A 16,980-nucleotide genomic window follows, 5' to 3' on the forward strand; every position below is an offset into this window, starting at 1 on the left:
GAATGAGTAATATAAAACAATATTTATCCAAGATTCAATTTGAACCAAAGTATGAGAAGATGTTAGTGGACTAATTTACTAGTACAGTCCTGAGTTGAGGATTCACTGGATGGTTGTTTTCTCAGTGTTTTGGTTTCTCCTGCTCAATTAACACTCCTAGCTAATGTCAGCCATAACCAGCTATTGACGTTCCCTGTAACACAGTCACATTCTCTGAATACTCATTATGCACAATTCAGTAATGATTAACATTTGAACTCTGTCTGGGTTGAGCTGGCCACATCAAAGCTCCTTTTTTCACTAGGACTTTTAAAATATCAAATATGGACTGAATGAGTAGGTGTCAGAGAAACTGACTTTGTAAACTGAAAATCATAAACCTAGATTCATTTGAAATATGTCATGTGGAGTGCATACATAAAAATTATGAGCATTTTGATTTTTCCCTTGTAGGTAATAAATAACATCTGTAATATTCCTCCTCACCTTTTTCTGATTAGCTTTATGTCTGGCATATTTTCCCTGACACTCCTGTTTCGTGTTGTAGGGATTTCTCCAAGGAGAGACAGGATTCTGAATAAGTAGTATGGATGTAACAGAAAACTTGCAGCAATCAAAAATAAGTCCAGAAATAAGGGGTAGGATGAGTTTCGGGAGGGGGAGGGGCTGGAAGTTTTAATGGTGTTCAGGCCTCCCTATTTTCCCAGCAGAGCTTCACAGGCCCCGAGGGTGGGGGAGGCCCTGAACCGCAAAGAGCATGTGGCTCCCTGTAACCCAGACCCACACACCAGCTTCACCATCCTGCAGTGCCACGTGCTCCCCAGGCTCACAGGTGCATCCAGCAGAGTGCGCTGGCCACTGGCTGTCACCCTGGGCTCCATGGAGCCTGAGGGGTCTTCTGGGGACTACTGACCATGAACCTGTGTGGAGGTTGGACAGCTCTGCTTTTAGCTGTTTTCTATGATGGGCAGCTGCACAGTTTGTTTGGAGGGAGGAGCTCTGTCAAGACCCATCACAAGCATCATAGATGCTGCTGCTAAAGATGGTGTCAGATGATTGAAGGTGACAGAAGGACAGGCAGTCCATACCGGGCCAGGTTGGGCCAGGCAAGAGGCTGAGCTGTGCTGGGCTCAGGAAGCCAGAGTTAAGAATTAAGGTGACTGTTGGGGGTCAGGCGATCCCAGTGTACAACCATTATTGGAATCCCTGTTCTACTTCACTCTGTTTTCACAATTTTGGCTAAATCTTTGGTCTAGCATATAGAATTTAGGTAGGATTGCCACATTTTTTCACATTATTCTTTCTCATTCATTTGTTTTTAAACCACTTTATTAAGATTGTCATACAAAAAGCTATACATATTGAATGCATACAACTTGATGATTTTTGAGATAACTATAAATCCATGAAACCATCACCACAATCTATGCCGTAAACATGTCCATCTCCTCCAAAAGTTTCCTCCTGTCCACTTTATGTATTACTATTTTGTGTGTGTATGTGTGGTAAGACCACTTACCCAATTTTTAAACCCACAGCACAGTGTTAACAAGTGTTAAACCCACAGTACAGTGTTGATAATAGATCCCTAGGACTTACTCATCTTGCATAAAGTTTAGGTTATTAGTACCCTGTGACTAATACCTCCCCATTTCCCTATCCCCTCTTACCCATAATTTTCTAATAATACCTTGTTCTCTTGGCAGCTGGTTCAGATCGTACAGTCGTTGCAGACTTCATACACCTTGATTTTGATAGCTATCGATCAAAGGCCACAGGCTCAACTAAAATCGAAATGATTTCTTTCAGTTGATCAGTCAGTTTTGTCTATGTACCTAGTCTTATGGCAACTGCTGTGGGAATTCAAGAGACCAGTAACCAGGATTTTTATACTCATGGTGCACAGCACGCTCACCACCCACAGGATCTCATTTCATGCTCACAGTCATCCTGTGAGGTAGGCATTGCTTCTATCCCTTTTCCACACAAGGAAACAGGAATTCAGAGTGGTTAAATAACTTAAGAAGATAATATAAAGAGATTATTCTAAAAGCTACTAAAATGCATGGTGGTTTCTCTGAGTTCTTTTCCAGAACTAGAGTCACGGGGAAGGGAATGCTACTGCTAATTCCTAATTGTTCTGTCAATCCCAGCTTTCGAGCTGGAGGGTCAAAACATATGGCTGTTGGGGGCTTTATTTCATCTCTGAAAATTAAGCAAAGTGGGTCAGGGAAGCATCAGCTCAGAGTGTGGGGGTTCTAGCCAGTATTTTTTCAGGAACTATTTTTAGAAAAAAACTTCTATTTTTAGATCCAGAATGATTTAAAAAACAAGACTCAAGACAACAATGAACATGGTCACATCTGGGTATGTAAGTCCTTACCACACAGAGAGATGAGAAGCACCGAGGCCTGAGCCCACAGTTTGGGGAACATGTAAAACCATGAACAGACTAGAGATTTGATCCACATGCACTGAGCGCATCTATCCAAATGTCGCCCAAATGCGCTATGATCTGGGGGAATGTGCAATCTGTGGGCCATGGGACTCAGACTAGCTGGCACAATAAGGATTCTAGTGACTTGAATTTCACTTTGAATATGGTAGCCATTGAACTTTTCTTGAATTGAGCCACGAATAAATGGTCAGCCAATCAAATATTTAGTGTAAATAAACTCTGAGAGGTATATCAACTCACATAATAAACTAACAAACAAGATATTTTCAAGAACTTTTAATGTAATCACAAAAGTTGAAGTTAGTTGTGCTATCTAAACCTAAGTCTTCTCTGTTCATTCAAACACATACCTGACAAAGAAAGTCCAAAATGATGGAATAGGTAAACGCTATGTCTGACGGCTTCCATGATTACATTTAAATTACAACTAAATTATATAGAACAGTCAACCTTGAGAATTATCTGAAGAGTAACTGTACAGAACCCCTATGACTAAGGATATATGTAAGAGGCCACATCGTGGCTGGTAGAAAAAGACAGAGATGTGAAACAGGCTGAACCCAAGCCCACAGGTAGTAGCTGACATCCAGAAGGAACACCTCAGCAGCAGAGGTCCGCCCTGAAGAGTGAAGGGTCCCAGCCCCATATCAGGCCCCCAGTCCAGGGACCTTGTGCCAGGCAGAGAAGAAGAGAGGGAGCGAGGGATCAAGAACCTAGTTGAAGTAATGACTGAAACTTCTGTGACCTGGTGAAGGAAATAGACAAACAAGCCCAGGAAGTGCACAGAGTCCCAAACAAGATAAACTCAAATAGGCCCACACCAAGATACATCATAATTAAAATGGCAAAGGTTAAATACAAAGAGACAATCCTAAATGCAGCAAGAGAAAGAAAACTAGTTACTTACAAGGGAGTTCCCATAAGAATATCTGCTGATTTCTCAACAGAAGCTTTGCCGGCCAGACTGGAGTGGCAGGAAATACTCAAAGTGATGAAAAGTAAGGACCTACAACCAAGACTACTCTGTCCAACAAAGCTATCAGTTAAAATTGAATGAGAAATAAAGAGCTTCCCAGAAAAGAAAAAGCTAAGAAAATTCATTACCACAGTATTACAAGAAATGTTAAAGGGATTTCTTTAAATAGAAGTAAAAAACAAACAAAAAAATCAAAAATATGAATAACAAAGTGGCAATAACTATGTACCTATCAATAGTCACTTTAAATGTAAATGGATTAAATGCTCCCATCAAAAGACATAGGGTGGCTGAATGGATAAGAAAACAAGACCCATATAAATGTTGTCTACAAGAGACCCACCTCAGATCAAAAGATACACATAGACTGAAAGTCAGGGATGGAAAAAGATATTACAGGCAAATGGAAATGAAAGAAAAAAAACAGCTGGGGTAGGAATATTTATACAGACAAAATAGACTGTAGAACGAGGACTATAATAAGAGACAAGGACATTACATAATGATAAAGGGATCAACTCAGCAAGAGGAAATAATCCTAGTAAACATCTATGCACCCAACATAGGAGCACCTAAATATATAAAACAAATATTGACTGACATAAAGGGAGAGATACACAGTAACACAACTATAGTAGGGGACTTTAACACCCCATTGACACCAATGGGCAGATCTTCCAGACAGAAAATCAAGGAAAGAGTGACTTTACGTGACACGCTAGGCCAGATGAATATAAGTGATATTTTTAGAGCAGTTCAGCCCAAGTAGCAGAATATGCATTTTTTTCAAGTGCTCGTGGAACACTTTCCAAGATAGACCACATGTTAGGCCACAAAACAAGTCTCAATAAATTTAAGATTGAAATCATATCAAGCGTCTTCTCTGACCACAATGGTATGAAACTAGAAATCAATTACAAGAAAAAACTGAAAAGCACACAAATACATGGAAGCTAAATAATGTGTTACTAAATAATGAATGGGTTGACTGATATCAAGAAAGAAATCAAAAGATACCTTGAGACAAATGAAAATTAAAACACAATGACCCAAAATCTATAGGACACAGAGAAAGAGGGAAATTTATAGCAATGTAGGCCTACCTCAAGAAATGATAAAAATCTCAAATAAACAATATAACTTTACACCTAAAGGAACTGGAAAAGGAACAGCAAACAAAGCCTAAAGTGGGTAGAAGAAAACAAATAATAAAGATCAGAGCAGAAATAAACAAAATAGAGGCTGAAAGAAAATACAAAAGATCAGTGAAACCAAGAATGGGTTCCTTGAAATGATAAACAAAATTGATAAACCTTTAACCAGACTCATCAAGAAAAAAAGAGAGGACCCAAATAAATAAAATCAAAAATGAAAGAGGAGAAGTGACAATGGACACCACCAAAATACAAAAAAATTTATGACAATACTATGAGCAATTATATGCCAACAAATTGAACAATCTGGAAGAAATGGATAAATTCCTAGAAGCATACAAACTTCCAAGGCTGAATCAAAAAGAAACAGAAAATCTGAACAGACTAATTACTACTAACAAAATCAAATCAGTAATCAACAAGCTCCCAACAAACAAAAGTCCTGGACCAGATGGCTTCACTGGTGAATTTAACCAAACATTCAAAAAAGAATTAACACCTATTCCTCTCAAACTATTTCAAAAAATTCAAGAGGAGGGAAATCTCCCAAGCTCCTTCTATGAGCCACCATTACCCTGATTCCAAAACCAGACAACGACAATACAAAAAAAGAAAACTATAGGCCGATATCCCTGATGAATATAGAGGCAAAAATTCTCAACAAAATATTAGCAAGCTGAATACAGCAGTATATTGAAAAGATCATACACCACAATTGAATGGGATTCATTCTTGGTAGTCAAGGTTGATTCAATATCCACAAATGAATTAATGTGATACACCACATAAACAAAATGAAAAATAAAAACCATATGATTATATTAATAGATGCAGAAAATCATTTGACAAAATATAGCACCCATTTATGATAAAAACTCTCAACAAAGTGGGAATAGAGGGAACATATCTCAACATAATAAGGGTCATATATGACAAATGCACAGCTAATATCATATTCAATGGGGAAAAGCTAAGAGCATTTTCCTTAAAATCAGGAACAAGATAAGGAGATCCACGTTCACCACTTTTATTCAACATAGTCCTGGAAGTCCTAGCCACAGCAATCATACAAGGAAAAGAATTAAAAGGCATCCAAATTGGAAAAGAAGCAGTTAAACTGTAATTATTTACAGAATATATAAATAATCACATATATATGTGTGTGTATGTGTATATGTATACATATATGTTTATATATATATTTAGAGAGAGAGAGAACCCCAAAGTTTCTACCAAAACACTATTAGAACTGATAAATGAACTTAGTAAAGTAGCAGGATACAAAATTAATATTCAGATATCAGTTGCATTTTTATACACCAATAATTAACTATCATAAAGAGAAATTAAGAAAACAATCCCCTTTACAATTGCATCAAAAAAATACCTAGGAACCAATTTAACCAGGGAAGTAAAAGAACTGTACGCAGGAAATTATAAGACGTTGAAGAGAGAAATTAAAAAAGATACAATGGAATATTTACTTGGGCATAAAAAAAAAATAATGAAATCTTACCATTTGTGACAACATGGATGAACCTAAAGGGCATTAAGTGAAATAAGTCAGACAGAGAAAGACAAATACCATATGATCTCACTTACATGTGGAATCTAAAGAATAAAATAAACAAAACGAATCATAGATACAGAGAACAAACTGATGCTTACTAGGTAGGAGGGGGTTTGAACGGCTGGGTGAGTCAAGTGAAAGGAACTAAAAAGTACAAATTGGTAATTACAAAATAGTCACAGGGATGTAAAGTATAGTATGGGGAATATAGTCAATGTAAAAACTATGTATGGTTTCAGATGGATACTAGTCTTATCAGGGGAATCACTTCATAAATTATATAAATGTCTAACCACTATGCTGTACACCTGTAACTAATGGAAAATAATATTGAATGTCAACTATAATTTAAAAAAACAGTCAAAGGGATATAAAGTACAGCAAAGGGAATATAGTCAATAATATTGTAATAACTATGTACAGTGTCAGTTAGATAATAGACTCACCTTTGGGGTTATCACTGTGTGAGGCATAGAAATATCTAATCACTATGTTGTTTTGTACACTTGAAACTAATAAAAAAAAAAAATGCCTGACAGTATTCCATACTAGGAAATACTGTGACAGCCAAATATCTGGAAAAGCTGGGGGGCGGGGGGGGAGTGCCCTTCTTAGCCCAAGCAAGTAAGTTTTGCTATAAGAAAATAAGCATGTGGCATTAAAATATCAAGATGGCATCACACTAGCAAGAAGAATAAATGGATCATTAGAGATAGAATAAAATTATAAGCTGATCTTTGTAAATTATAGAAGTGATCAAAACCAAAAAGGGCACAGTTGAATGGCAGGCCACTCAACAAGGCAGGAAAGGGACTAAACCCTAAAAGTGGCAAATTAAAACTTACACCATTGATGCTTTTTCCCCTTAACCCTGTCCAAATTCTGGAACATGAATGGAGAGTCAATATAGGTCCTCTCCAAACCCAGACCAAAGTAAATTATGTGTTTTGTTTTTTGTTTTTTTCTGGTAAATAATGACTTCTGCCTACCTTCCTCCTTTATGTAAGGTCTTGAGTAAAAGGATATAAAAGAAAAAAGACCTATGTTATACTGATAGTAGCTAGCATTGAAGTGATAGTTATTGCCAGACATTATTACCTATTTTACAGAGTCATTGCAAGGATTAAATGATTTACCATACTTAGAAGACTTAACACAATGTTTTGTGTTTGTAAGCGTATAATAAGTGCGTGTAAGTATTAGCTGTTATTATCTTGAATGTTGACAATAGTCTTACAATATACCAGATACTATTCTAAGTACTTTATATGCCTTATCTCACTTGCTGTTATTATACTAATTTTATTGACAGCAAACTGAGGCATGGGAAGTTAAGAAACCTGCCCAAGATTGCACAACACATTTATTATATGCTGGACATAGTGCTAATAAACATTTTCAATATATCATCACATTTAGACCACAGAACAATCCTGTGAAATATGATATTGTCCTCATTTTACATATGAGGAAAGGCAGGCTTAGGGAGGTCAGTTAATGCCAAAGGTCACACAGCCTGTGATAGTGAGTGATAGTGCTGAGATTTGAACCCAAGCAATCTGGCTCCAAACATGCAAATCCTGTACTGCCCTGCACCGTGGCCTTCTGGGAGAGCAGGGAGGCGGGGCCTATACCGGTAACGGTCTACAGCTGTGTCCTCATTGCCTTCCCTAGCGGTGCTTTCCTTCAGGGTCACAGCATTAACTCTTCCTAAGCCCCATTCTGCGGTCATGCCCAGTTCATTCTACTTGAACGACATTCCAGAGAAGAGGCCCAGACCCTCCGTTCACCCTGCACTAATGCTTGGGACTCCTCACCACCCGGCCCAATTTTCTCTAAGCATGAAAAGTTTGTTGTCTATGAACTTACTTCTTCTTATCTGCAAGTCAGCTAACATGTTTATTTTATTTAAACTTTGTGTAGTTAAAAGTCTCAAGGGTTATACACCAAAATGTTAACAGCAGCCAGTAAATTTCTAGGTAATTTTAATTTCCCTGTTCATACATTTTTGTATTTTCCAACTTATATACAACAAACATGTAAAGTACATAGTTGAAAAAAATAATGTATTTTATAAAATACAACTATAGAGTACAGTAGACAGTAATTTCCAAAGAGTCGGGAGGATGCATGATACAGCCCGGAGAGCAAGGCTGCCTTTTATGAACACCAGAAGAGCATGTGTGTCCTCAGACATCCCTCAGTCCCTTCCCCATCTGGTGAATCAAATCACCTGTCACTAATTAGTGTCTTTAAAATTATATTTTAGTCACAGACCCTTTCTTCAAACAAAAACACAGACAAATACAATATAGTTAGCAAATACTACAGATTCTTCCTTAAGGATTAAACTACGCTGACAGAAATGGAGATAGGAAACCTGAACCCCCACCAACTAACTCACCATCCCATCTAAAGACAACTCCCAAGGTACTTCTAGAGCGCTTCTGGCTCTGGAGAACACAGTTCTCCGCTGAAACTATTGGTCAGCCTCGCTCCAGAGGTTGCTCAGATAAGGAGCTCTGTAAGTTTACTACAGATTATGTAAGATACTGATTTCCTTCATTAGCCTTAAAATTGTCTGCTGATCTCCTTTTTCACATCCAAAATCAATACACATGACTAATCCAATTTATAACTGAGTAATTATGTCTGGCCAGAAAGCCTTATTATCTTTGAGGGGGCTTTTAGCTCAGAAGGAAAAGAGAAGATTTGTTTGTTTATGCTTCTCTCTGAACTCCCTAGTTACTGCTCAGAGCTTAACAAATCTAATGCCCTTTTTTCAATCCATCAAGCTGATGGATGGAATATTTGGTAATTCTGATTCATAGTCTGAAACTCTCTGCTCTCTTGACTTCTGCAATGTCCTGTTCAACTGGCTTTCTTCCTCATATTATTTTCTTGTCTGCCTCATTTGCTCACACTTTTCTTTGGCATTCAGTACTCTGTCTCTGGGCTACTGCTTTTCTTTTGCTTCACTCTACAGACAACTAATCCATTTCCAGGATTCAACGATCATAGCATTGTGGGTGGTCTTTGAATCAGTGTGTTTTTCAGTCTGTCATATAGGGTGAGGTGCTTTAGCTCCAATATGTAGTTGATATTTCTACCTTGAGTTCATATTAACACTTCAAAGTCAGTATGCCCAGCTCCAGAATCATATTATCACCACTAATTCCTGCGGCAGCATCTCTTATCTACTCTGCCAGCCATGACACTATACTCCAAATCACCAAACTTGAAACCTTGGAATTTTATTATTTATAACCTTTAGTTCCCAAATATCTTAGATTGTACATTCAAAACTTCTCTTACATGTCTCTACTTATTACTTCATGCAGAACACAATGCTTTCTTATCACATAGTTGTTAATCAATAAATATCTATCAAATCTGAATCTGTTCCAACCGTGCCAGAGAAACTCGAAAAATTTGTTAACATTTTAAGAAATCTCTGTCTGCTGTCTCTCAATAGTCTATCCAATACCGTGTTGATTTACTAATGAAAACACAAATTGAAGTTAGGATAGCAGCTGCCTTGGGAAGACAAAGGTAAGAAATGGTGGCTGCCAACATAGGTTTCTAACGTGCTAGTAACATTCTTTCTTGAGGGGACTGGTGTTTCAGGAGAGAGTCCACTCTTCATCAAGCATGATTTGTGCACTTTGCTCTATGAGTGTTATTAAAAAATGGTTTTAAAGCAGCCTTTGGATTGACACGGAAAACGAAAGAGGTTCTTGATGATCAAATGATTTTTAAAAAGATAAAGATTCTTTATAAAATTTTTAGATAGGCAAAAAAAAAAATTAATTCTGAAAGTATCAGGTATAAGATGTGGAGAAATGGGGACATTACCAGTAGGATGGCCCATTAGTATTTGTTGTAAAGTTGGAAAGGTGTATACCTTGCAACCAGACAGTTCTACTTCCAGACACATACACTAGAGAAACTCTTGCATGTGTACACAGGAAATGTGGGTAACCATGTTCATTGCAGGCTAGCTTATAGTAGCAAAAAAAAAATTTAAAGCAACCTAAATGCCCATCAACAGGATAAATAAAATGTGTTTTTTTAATATAGCAAAATTTTAAAGTTGAATATATGCATTTATAATCACAGGGCTCTGAAAATACGATGATGGATGAAAAACAAGTGCAGGATATATATAGCATAACACACATACATTTTTAAATACACAACAATACTGTGTATTATTCCTTGATACATTTATATGTTACTGTATTTTTAAATGGCTGAAGGAAACCCTATACACTGAAGTCATGACAACAGCATTCTCTGAGGGAGAGGATGAAAGTACTGAGTTTGAAAGGATGGGGACAAAAGAGACTGTCACTTCATTTTCATCATCCTGTTTCTTTTATTTAAAAAAAGCAAGTATGACAAAATGTTAACATCTCTTCATGCTGGGTGACAGCTCACAGGATGTTAGTTATATTATCCCGTGTAAATTTTCTCTTTGTTTAAATTCTGGAAATGAAAATGTATCATTGAGATAACAGCATCTTTCATCATTTAGCCTTATTTATTGTCTAGGTGTTTTATGTTCCTGTCTGTTTTAAGAAAAATGTAAGTATAGCTGAGATAGCTAAGTTTCCTTTTTTGTTGTTGTTGATGTTCACAAAGCAGCCTCGTTTTATTTACCATTCTTTGTTATCAAAATGTGGCCTTTATACACACTGGTGAGGAGTAAAATCCCAAGGGCTCCCAGTTCTACCACAGGCTGTGTATTAAGAACACACTTTCTGGGACAGACACCCTCATGTGCCTCGGTCATTGAAAGCTTCCGTTTGTATGGAGCCAAAATAGCCACAGGCACATAGAGGAACAAGAAGTCAAAAAGACTTCCTTTTTGGCACTAATGATTTTTTTTGATACATGATCGTTAAGACTGAAGGTCTGATGAAACCACCAGTGTTTATTGACTCAGTCTCCAGTATGTATCTCCAGGGTCATTTCCACAAAACTCACAAAAGAATGGGACCCTGCCTTTTCCACCTCCGACAGTGCTTCCTGTGTTTAACTCTGAGCAGCATGGAAGTCTCATCCTGGCAGGGACAAGGGTTCTCTCAAGTCCTTTATAACAGGATGGTGGCCAGGTGGACCAACCACTGTGGTGGAGAGTGCACGTTTATGGATGTGTCACACCCCACCCATTGGATGGGTTGTCTGGCTGCCTTTGAAAGTGCACCCAAGCTGATATCTGTGACCATATTTGAAAAGTTAAATAAACGTGGACTAAAACAGACTAAATATTGTATGTTTAGGCCCTTAGTTGAGGCCTTTAAATATAGACAGGTAGGAGTGAGCTGGGGGACTCCATACCTTGCCCTCAGGGATCCACCAGGGTCTTCAACGAGAGTCAAATTCAGGTCTCTCTGTACCTTACTCGCTCCTCCCCACAAGCAGGCAAAGGAGGGAGTTATCAGAAAGAAGGAACTAAGCATGCTCAATTCAGACCCTTTTGTCTCTCTAATTTCAGAGCCAGAGTGTCCCCAGGATATATGGCAGCACTCTGGTCTGCTCTGAGCTGTGTACTCTGAGGGCACCTGGTGAGTGTCCTTCAAGATAAGTGACTGGTGGTTTAGTCTTTCTAAGTCAAGGGTCAGTTATCAGCAAGGCCTTTCTGCCGCTGATCTGAAACTACTCGTATGTTCTCTCCAATCAACTTTATCAGTAACAAAAGCAATGTTTTTAGCTCCATCTGTCTGGCCTCTACCTCTCAATTGGTTCTAAACTCAAGAGGGGAGGAGGGAGCAGGTATTAATTGTTCTCCTCAAAACCTGAATGATCAATTAACATAAGGCCTCAAGATGGTAAAGTAGTGTAATCCAGGATACCAACCAATCATTTGTGTACCAAATTCATTCTTACATCCATAATTATCCAGTCTGAATAGTTAACTGAGCACTGCTCACTTACTTTTGGATTTCATACCTAATGGTTAAAAAAATAAATATATGTACTATTTATCATGGCATGCTTGAACTCTCATAGTTTGAGATAGACTCCATTAAAATGTACATTTTATAATGTTATGTTATCTACATAGATATAAGTACACACAGAAAATGTATTTATTTAATTCAGTCATTTAGCAAAAAAAAACAAAACGCACGAAAACAACCCACCATGCTGTAACAGAACCCTGTTCTGCATACAGCCAGCTCTACGTTGGCAGAACATAGTGATTTTAAGGATGAATTAGTGTTCTAATCTCTTTGGGATTTCCTTTATATTTGTGGTGGTTTATGACTGACATTTAAAGTAACTATAGCTCTGTTTATATTTAATAAAAGATTCATTTCTGCATCGGGACACACATTTATACTCCAGTGTTGAAGAAAAGCTACTGTTGTGCAAGAAGGATCTACAATGCTGATTTGCAACAACACATTCCATTAACAGTGCTCTAATTCTCGCAAACTATTTATTCCCAGGTCCTAGGAACAGCATGATTCCAGCAACAGATGATTCTTCTCTTCCAGAATATTCAGCTTTCAACACATCTGTCCATGCTGCAATTAGGCACAAGAACTGGAAACTCCTCACAGGCTACCCAGGTAGAATACTCAGCTTTTCCCAAAATGTAACCACATCATTCTGGGGCTGCTGAATGAGGAGGTGGGAGGAGTCGTGTGATTTTTAATCCTGACCCCCCCATACACCCCTCCCCTGAAACAATTCAGAATTAACTATAGGGGGAGTGAAAGGGAGAAATACAACTCTAATGCTTCGTGGAAAATAGGGATTTCAGATGTGTGTGTGGCTCTTAAATGCAGCAAAGAGACTCCCTCAAAGCTGCATCCTGAACTAATGGTGTCGCTGGGGGAGGAGGCCTGCTTCCTCTGAGCACATCCTCTAAAAGTGACATCTGTTAAATACTTTTTAAATATGTGCATGATGGTTAAGGCTGTGATATAATTAAGCAGTGTTTATAATGAGGACATTCTTGGCATTGGCGGCAAGACAATTCTTCCTTTTTGGAACTCCCCAGGTGTTGCAAGACATTTTAGCATCCCTGGCCCATGACCACTAAATGCCAATAGCACCCCCCCAAGTCACTGTGACAACTAAATATACTCGCTACACACACACAAACACACACACACACACACACACACACACGTGCACACTCCTGGGTACCCCTGGTTGTGAAGCAGTGACACACGTCTAGTTAAAGTACCAGAGGTCAGAATCTGAGACAGATCTAGACAGAGCATCAAAGAACCCATCTTTTTCATGGGTCCATGTCCAGAACCCAGTTCCCTCCTCGTAATTAGAACCTGCCTGCCATGTCTCTCCCCAATAAACTGTTGTATTTCTTTGCCAGGCTGTGGTTACTGGTTCCCTCCACCAACTCAATACAATGTTTCTGAGATACCTTCATCGGACCCACCAACCAAGACCCTCTGGCTCTTTGATATTGATCAGGACCCAGAAGAGAGACATGACCTGTCAAGAAAATATCCCCATATCGTCAAACAGCTGCTTTCCCGTCTGCAGTTCTACCACAAACACTCAGTGCCTGTGTACTTCCCGGAACAGGACCCCCGCTGTGATCCCAAGAGCACTGGGGCATGGGGCCCTTGGATGTAGGATTTCAGGCAGCCTGGGGTTGGGGGGACTAGAAAACCTTTCTGTTGCAAGGTGCAGTTCAGGTCTTTTACTGGTGTGACTCTTGTCTCATCTATTCCCTCAACTTGGGTTCACCTGGCCCTTCTCTGGCTTCTAAAGCACACTGAAGTGTCTCATTTCAACGCCTCATGCATTTAAGAAGCTGATAAAATCTGGAACACTCCTGCTGTTGGCTGGGATGTGTGTCTAGAGGAGAGGGTGAATGGGCCCATCCCCTTTTTTCTGAGCTGTGGGACAGCTGGGAACTTGACTGGAAATAGGAAGTTATTGAGTCCTGAAGGCTGGAGCAGCTGGTTCCTTCTAACTCACAAGTCAGATGTTAGATTTCCCTCTGCCAATAGCCGGGTTTTATTGGAATGACTCACATTTTTTCTAACAAATGAAGGGAGTAGATGATTGTTAATGGTTCTGTTGGCCAGGGGGTCTCCCTGTCTGTGAGAGATCAAGTTCAGGCGTTCCATGGGAACAACCCACCTTGGTTCACCCCTTGCTCACTCACCTCATCACTCAACCCCTCATGGAGCATAAGGCCCATTTCATTGTCAAGGGCAATATGGCAATATGCCTACTCCTTTGTTCTGGTTTCTACAATAAAGAACTGTGTTTTTATCCCCAAGTTTTTCCCCAGCCATTGCTCATTTTGTCTAGACTTTCTGCCACTTCCAGCTCCTCTGTGGTTCTTTTCCTTCCCTTCCTTTTGACTCAGGCATCCTGTGCCTGAGAAAGGCTATTTTGCTCCTCCACTCTGAGCACCACTGGTTTTTGGAACACTGCTGAGCCCTGCCTATTTTTTGCCCCCTACACAGAAGCAAGCGCCTTGCCCAGAGAAAGTGGCCACGCCTGGCTCTGTGAGAGTGCCCATGGTGGACATGAAAAGGGCTGGGTGGGTAAGGCTTGGGTCTGTGTCATTCTGTTTGGTGCAGATTTTTCTAGTTGCATGGAGCTGATTATCATGATTGTGGCTTTGTCTCATAATATAGTAAGAGTTGCACTGCTATTCCCTAACAGTGAGGAGAAACCCCAGGAAAGCATAATATTGTCCTGAGATGATGGAAGTGGGCAATTTGAAATGGCCAGCATCTGGGATACTGGGCCTTGGTAAAGTCAGGAAGGCCTATCCACGGTTCTCTGGACTCTCTTTTGCAGTCACTCCACCGTTTCATTCACTGCTTATCACCAATGCCTGGATCAGTGCCTGGTACATAGAAGGCACTCAATACACTTTTTAAGAAATAAATGAATGGACAAAAAAGCAAATGAGAAAAATCTCACACCATGAACGGTGCTAGTCCAGTTAGCTAAATACAGGTACAATATAAATGTCTTCCAACCATTGCTTTTCTGTTCTCAAGCTGCCCTCGTGGAGTAGGAGCCTAGTCTGTATATCAGGGCAGTCATAGAACATGCCATCAATTGTAATGTCCTCTGGGTGGGGAGGATATATGCCAGAGGTACTCTTTTGCCAATAATCCTTAGTTCCATTCTTTTCCTAGGAACTAAAACCACACGAGAAACTAAAACCACCAAATAATATGATATAGGTCCTAGAATAGCCATCCATCAATTCAGTAGCAATATTTTCCAGTCACTACTCACTTGTATTAAAATATGATGAGAAAATGATGCTAGAACTAATGGCACCCATTACCAACCCATATCCGACTCCTGGGTTGGAAAACAACTAGCCAAAGTGCTATTACCTCTTACTCTCAAGCCTGTGGCAGATATTATGAACTAACAGAGCCCAAATGTTCCTTCTGGAGCCTTCTAATCTCAGGACAGTAGGTAACCATTAATAAGATTGGAGGCCATCGCTATGTGGCACCTCTCCTTACTGTACTCCCAGCAGCTGTCCCTAATTCTACTTCCTTGATTGCTATGTACAGTGTGGATGTTCGGCACTCAATAAATGTAAAAGGGATTTTAAAGACTAACTTTTTGTGAAACTTTTATTTGAGATTTTGTTTTATTCACAATAGAATGTATTTCATTAGGTTTTCTTTTTCTGTACCCAGAATGTGAACAGATTCGTATGTTGTCATTAGAAGTATTAATGTTATTTCTTTCTGAATGTGTTTACCTTTAAAAAAGGGTTTTGTTTATTTAATTGTGTTTCTTTGTTACTTCACAATTGTCCTACATTTGGGGGACAGAAAAATTAAATTTATCTTTTAGAATGTGTCAGCGGTGAGTACGGGGTTTCCATTTGGGTGATGAAACATTTCTGGTGAGTGTTGCACAGCTTCATGATAAACTTAATGCCTCTGAATTGTACACTTTAAAATGGTTAAAATGATCAATTTTAAGTTATAATGTGGGGATAGAGTCCTGGAGAGCAGTTTCCAGGCTCTCGGCCTCACATGGAAAGGTGCTGGCTTGGGTAGTAGATGGCCATCAGCTGTGACTAGTTGGCCATCAGCTGTTACCTGTTAGCCATTAGCCACTGATATAACTGCCGTGGCTGAGCTGGCAGGCGCGGATTGCAGCTAGCAAGGGGTTGGTTAGTTGGCAGAGAAATGGATGGCAGATTGCGGATCGTGTGGCTCCAGCTTCCTGTGTCTCCAGCCCAGCCGCCAGTGAGAATATAGCGGTATGACTCCCCTATCTATGGCTCCGTGGGTGTTCCTTTTTGGCCTCACCATGTCCTGCGTTTTTATGTGGGGAGCGGGACCAAAGACCCTGCATGACACCCCGCATGACATATGTAGGTTTTACAATTTAAAAAATGTGTTGGCCCATTTTTATTATCTTTCCCAGTCACCACTTAAACTTTAAAATCTATTTTTTTCTCCAAGAGAATAGCCACTGGTTCATTTTTAGGCTGTTGAAACATCAGCCTGCTCACCTGGTGATCACCCTTACCAGTCCCCAAGAGCAGGTATGTTCAAACGGTGTGGAGATACCCATCTTATCTCTTTCACCTTTGCTCTGTTGCCATGGGAGCCACCCACCACAAGGCACAGAGCAGAGGAGAGCGCTGACTCAGGCTGCCAGGGGCCTGCCTTCAGAGCTTTGTGACAGTCAGGAACCTGGAGAGGCACTTTCATTCTCAAACTAATTCCCCCAAGGAATCAGTCATGGAGCTTAAAGTATTTCAGTTCATCACCTTTGTTATTCTTCTCACAATAGAGATAATAGTATCTCTAACAATTGTAGAAAACTATAA

General features: G+C 39.5%; 1 protein-coding gene across 1 annotated transcript in view; it reads left to right on the plus strand.

The window, feature by feature from the left end:
* Positions 1–15,998, plus strand: part of ARSB (arylsulfatase B) — a 146,034-nt gene extending 130,036 nt beyond the window's left edge. The window contains exons 7-8 of the mRNA XM_019728179.2: positions 12,617–12,739; positions 13,510–15,998. Of these exons, the coding sequence (XP_019583738.2) occupies positions 12,617–12,739; positions 13,510–13,775 (389 nt within the window). The 3' untranslated portion in view covers positions 13,776–15,998. The remainder of the gene's footprint in view (positions 1–12,616; positions 12,740–13,509) is intronic.
* Positions 15,999–16,980: the final 982 nt, after the last annotated feature.

Source organism: Rhinolophus sinicus, linkage group LG03 (assembly GCF_036562045.2).
Source record: "Rhinolophus sinicus isolate RSC01 linkage group LG03, ASM3656204v1, whole genome shotgun sequence".
In the NCBI taxonomy this organism is placed as follows: Eukaryota; Metazoa; Chordata; class Mammalia; order Chiroptera; family Rhinolophidae; genus Rhinolophus; species Rhinolophus sinicus.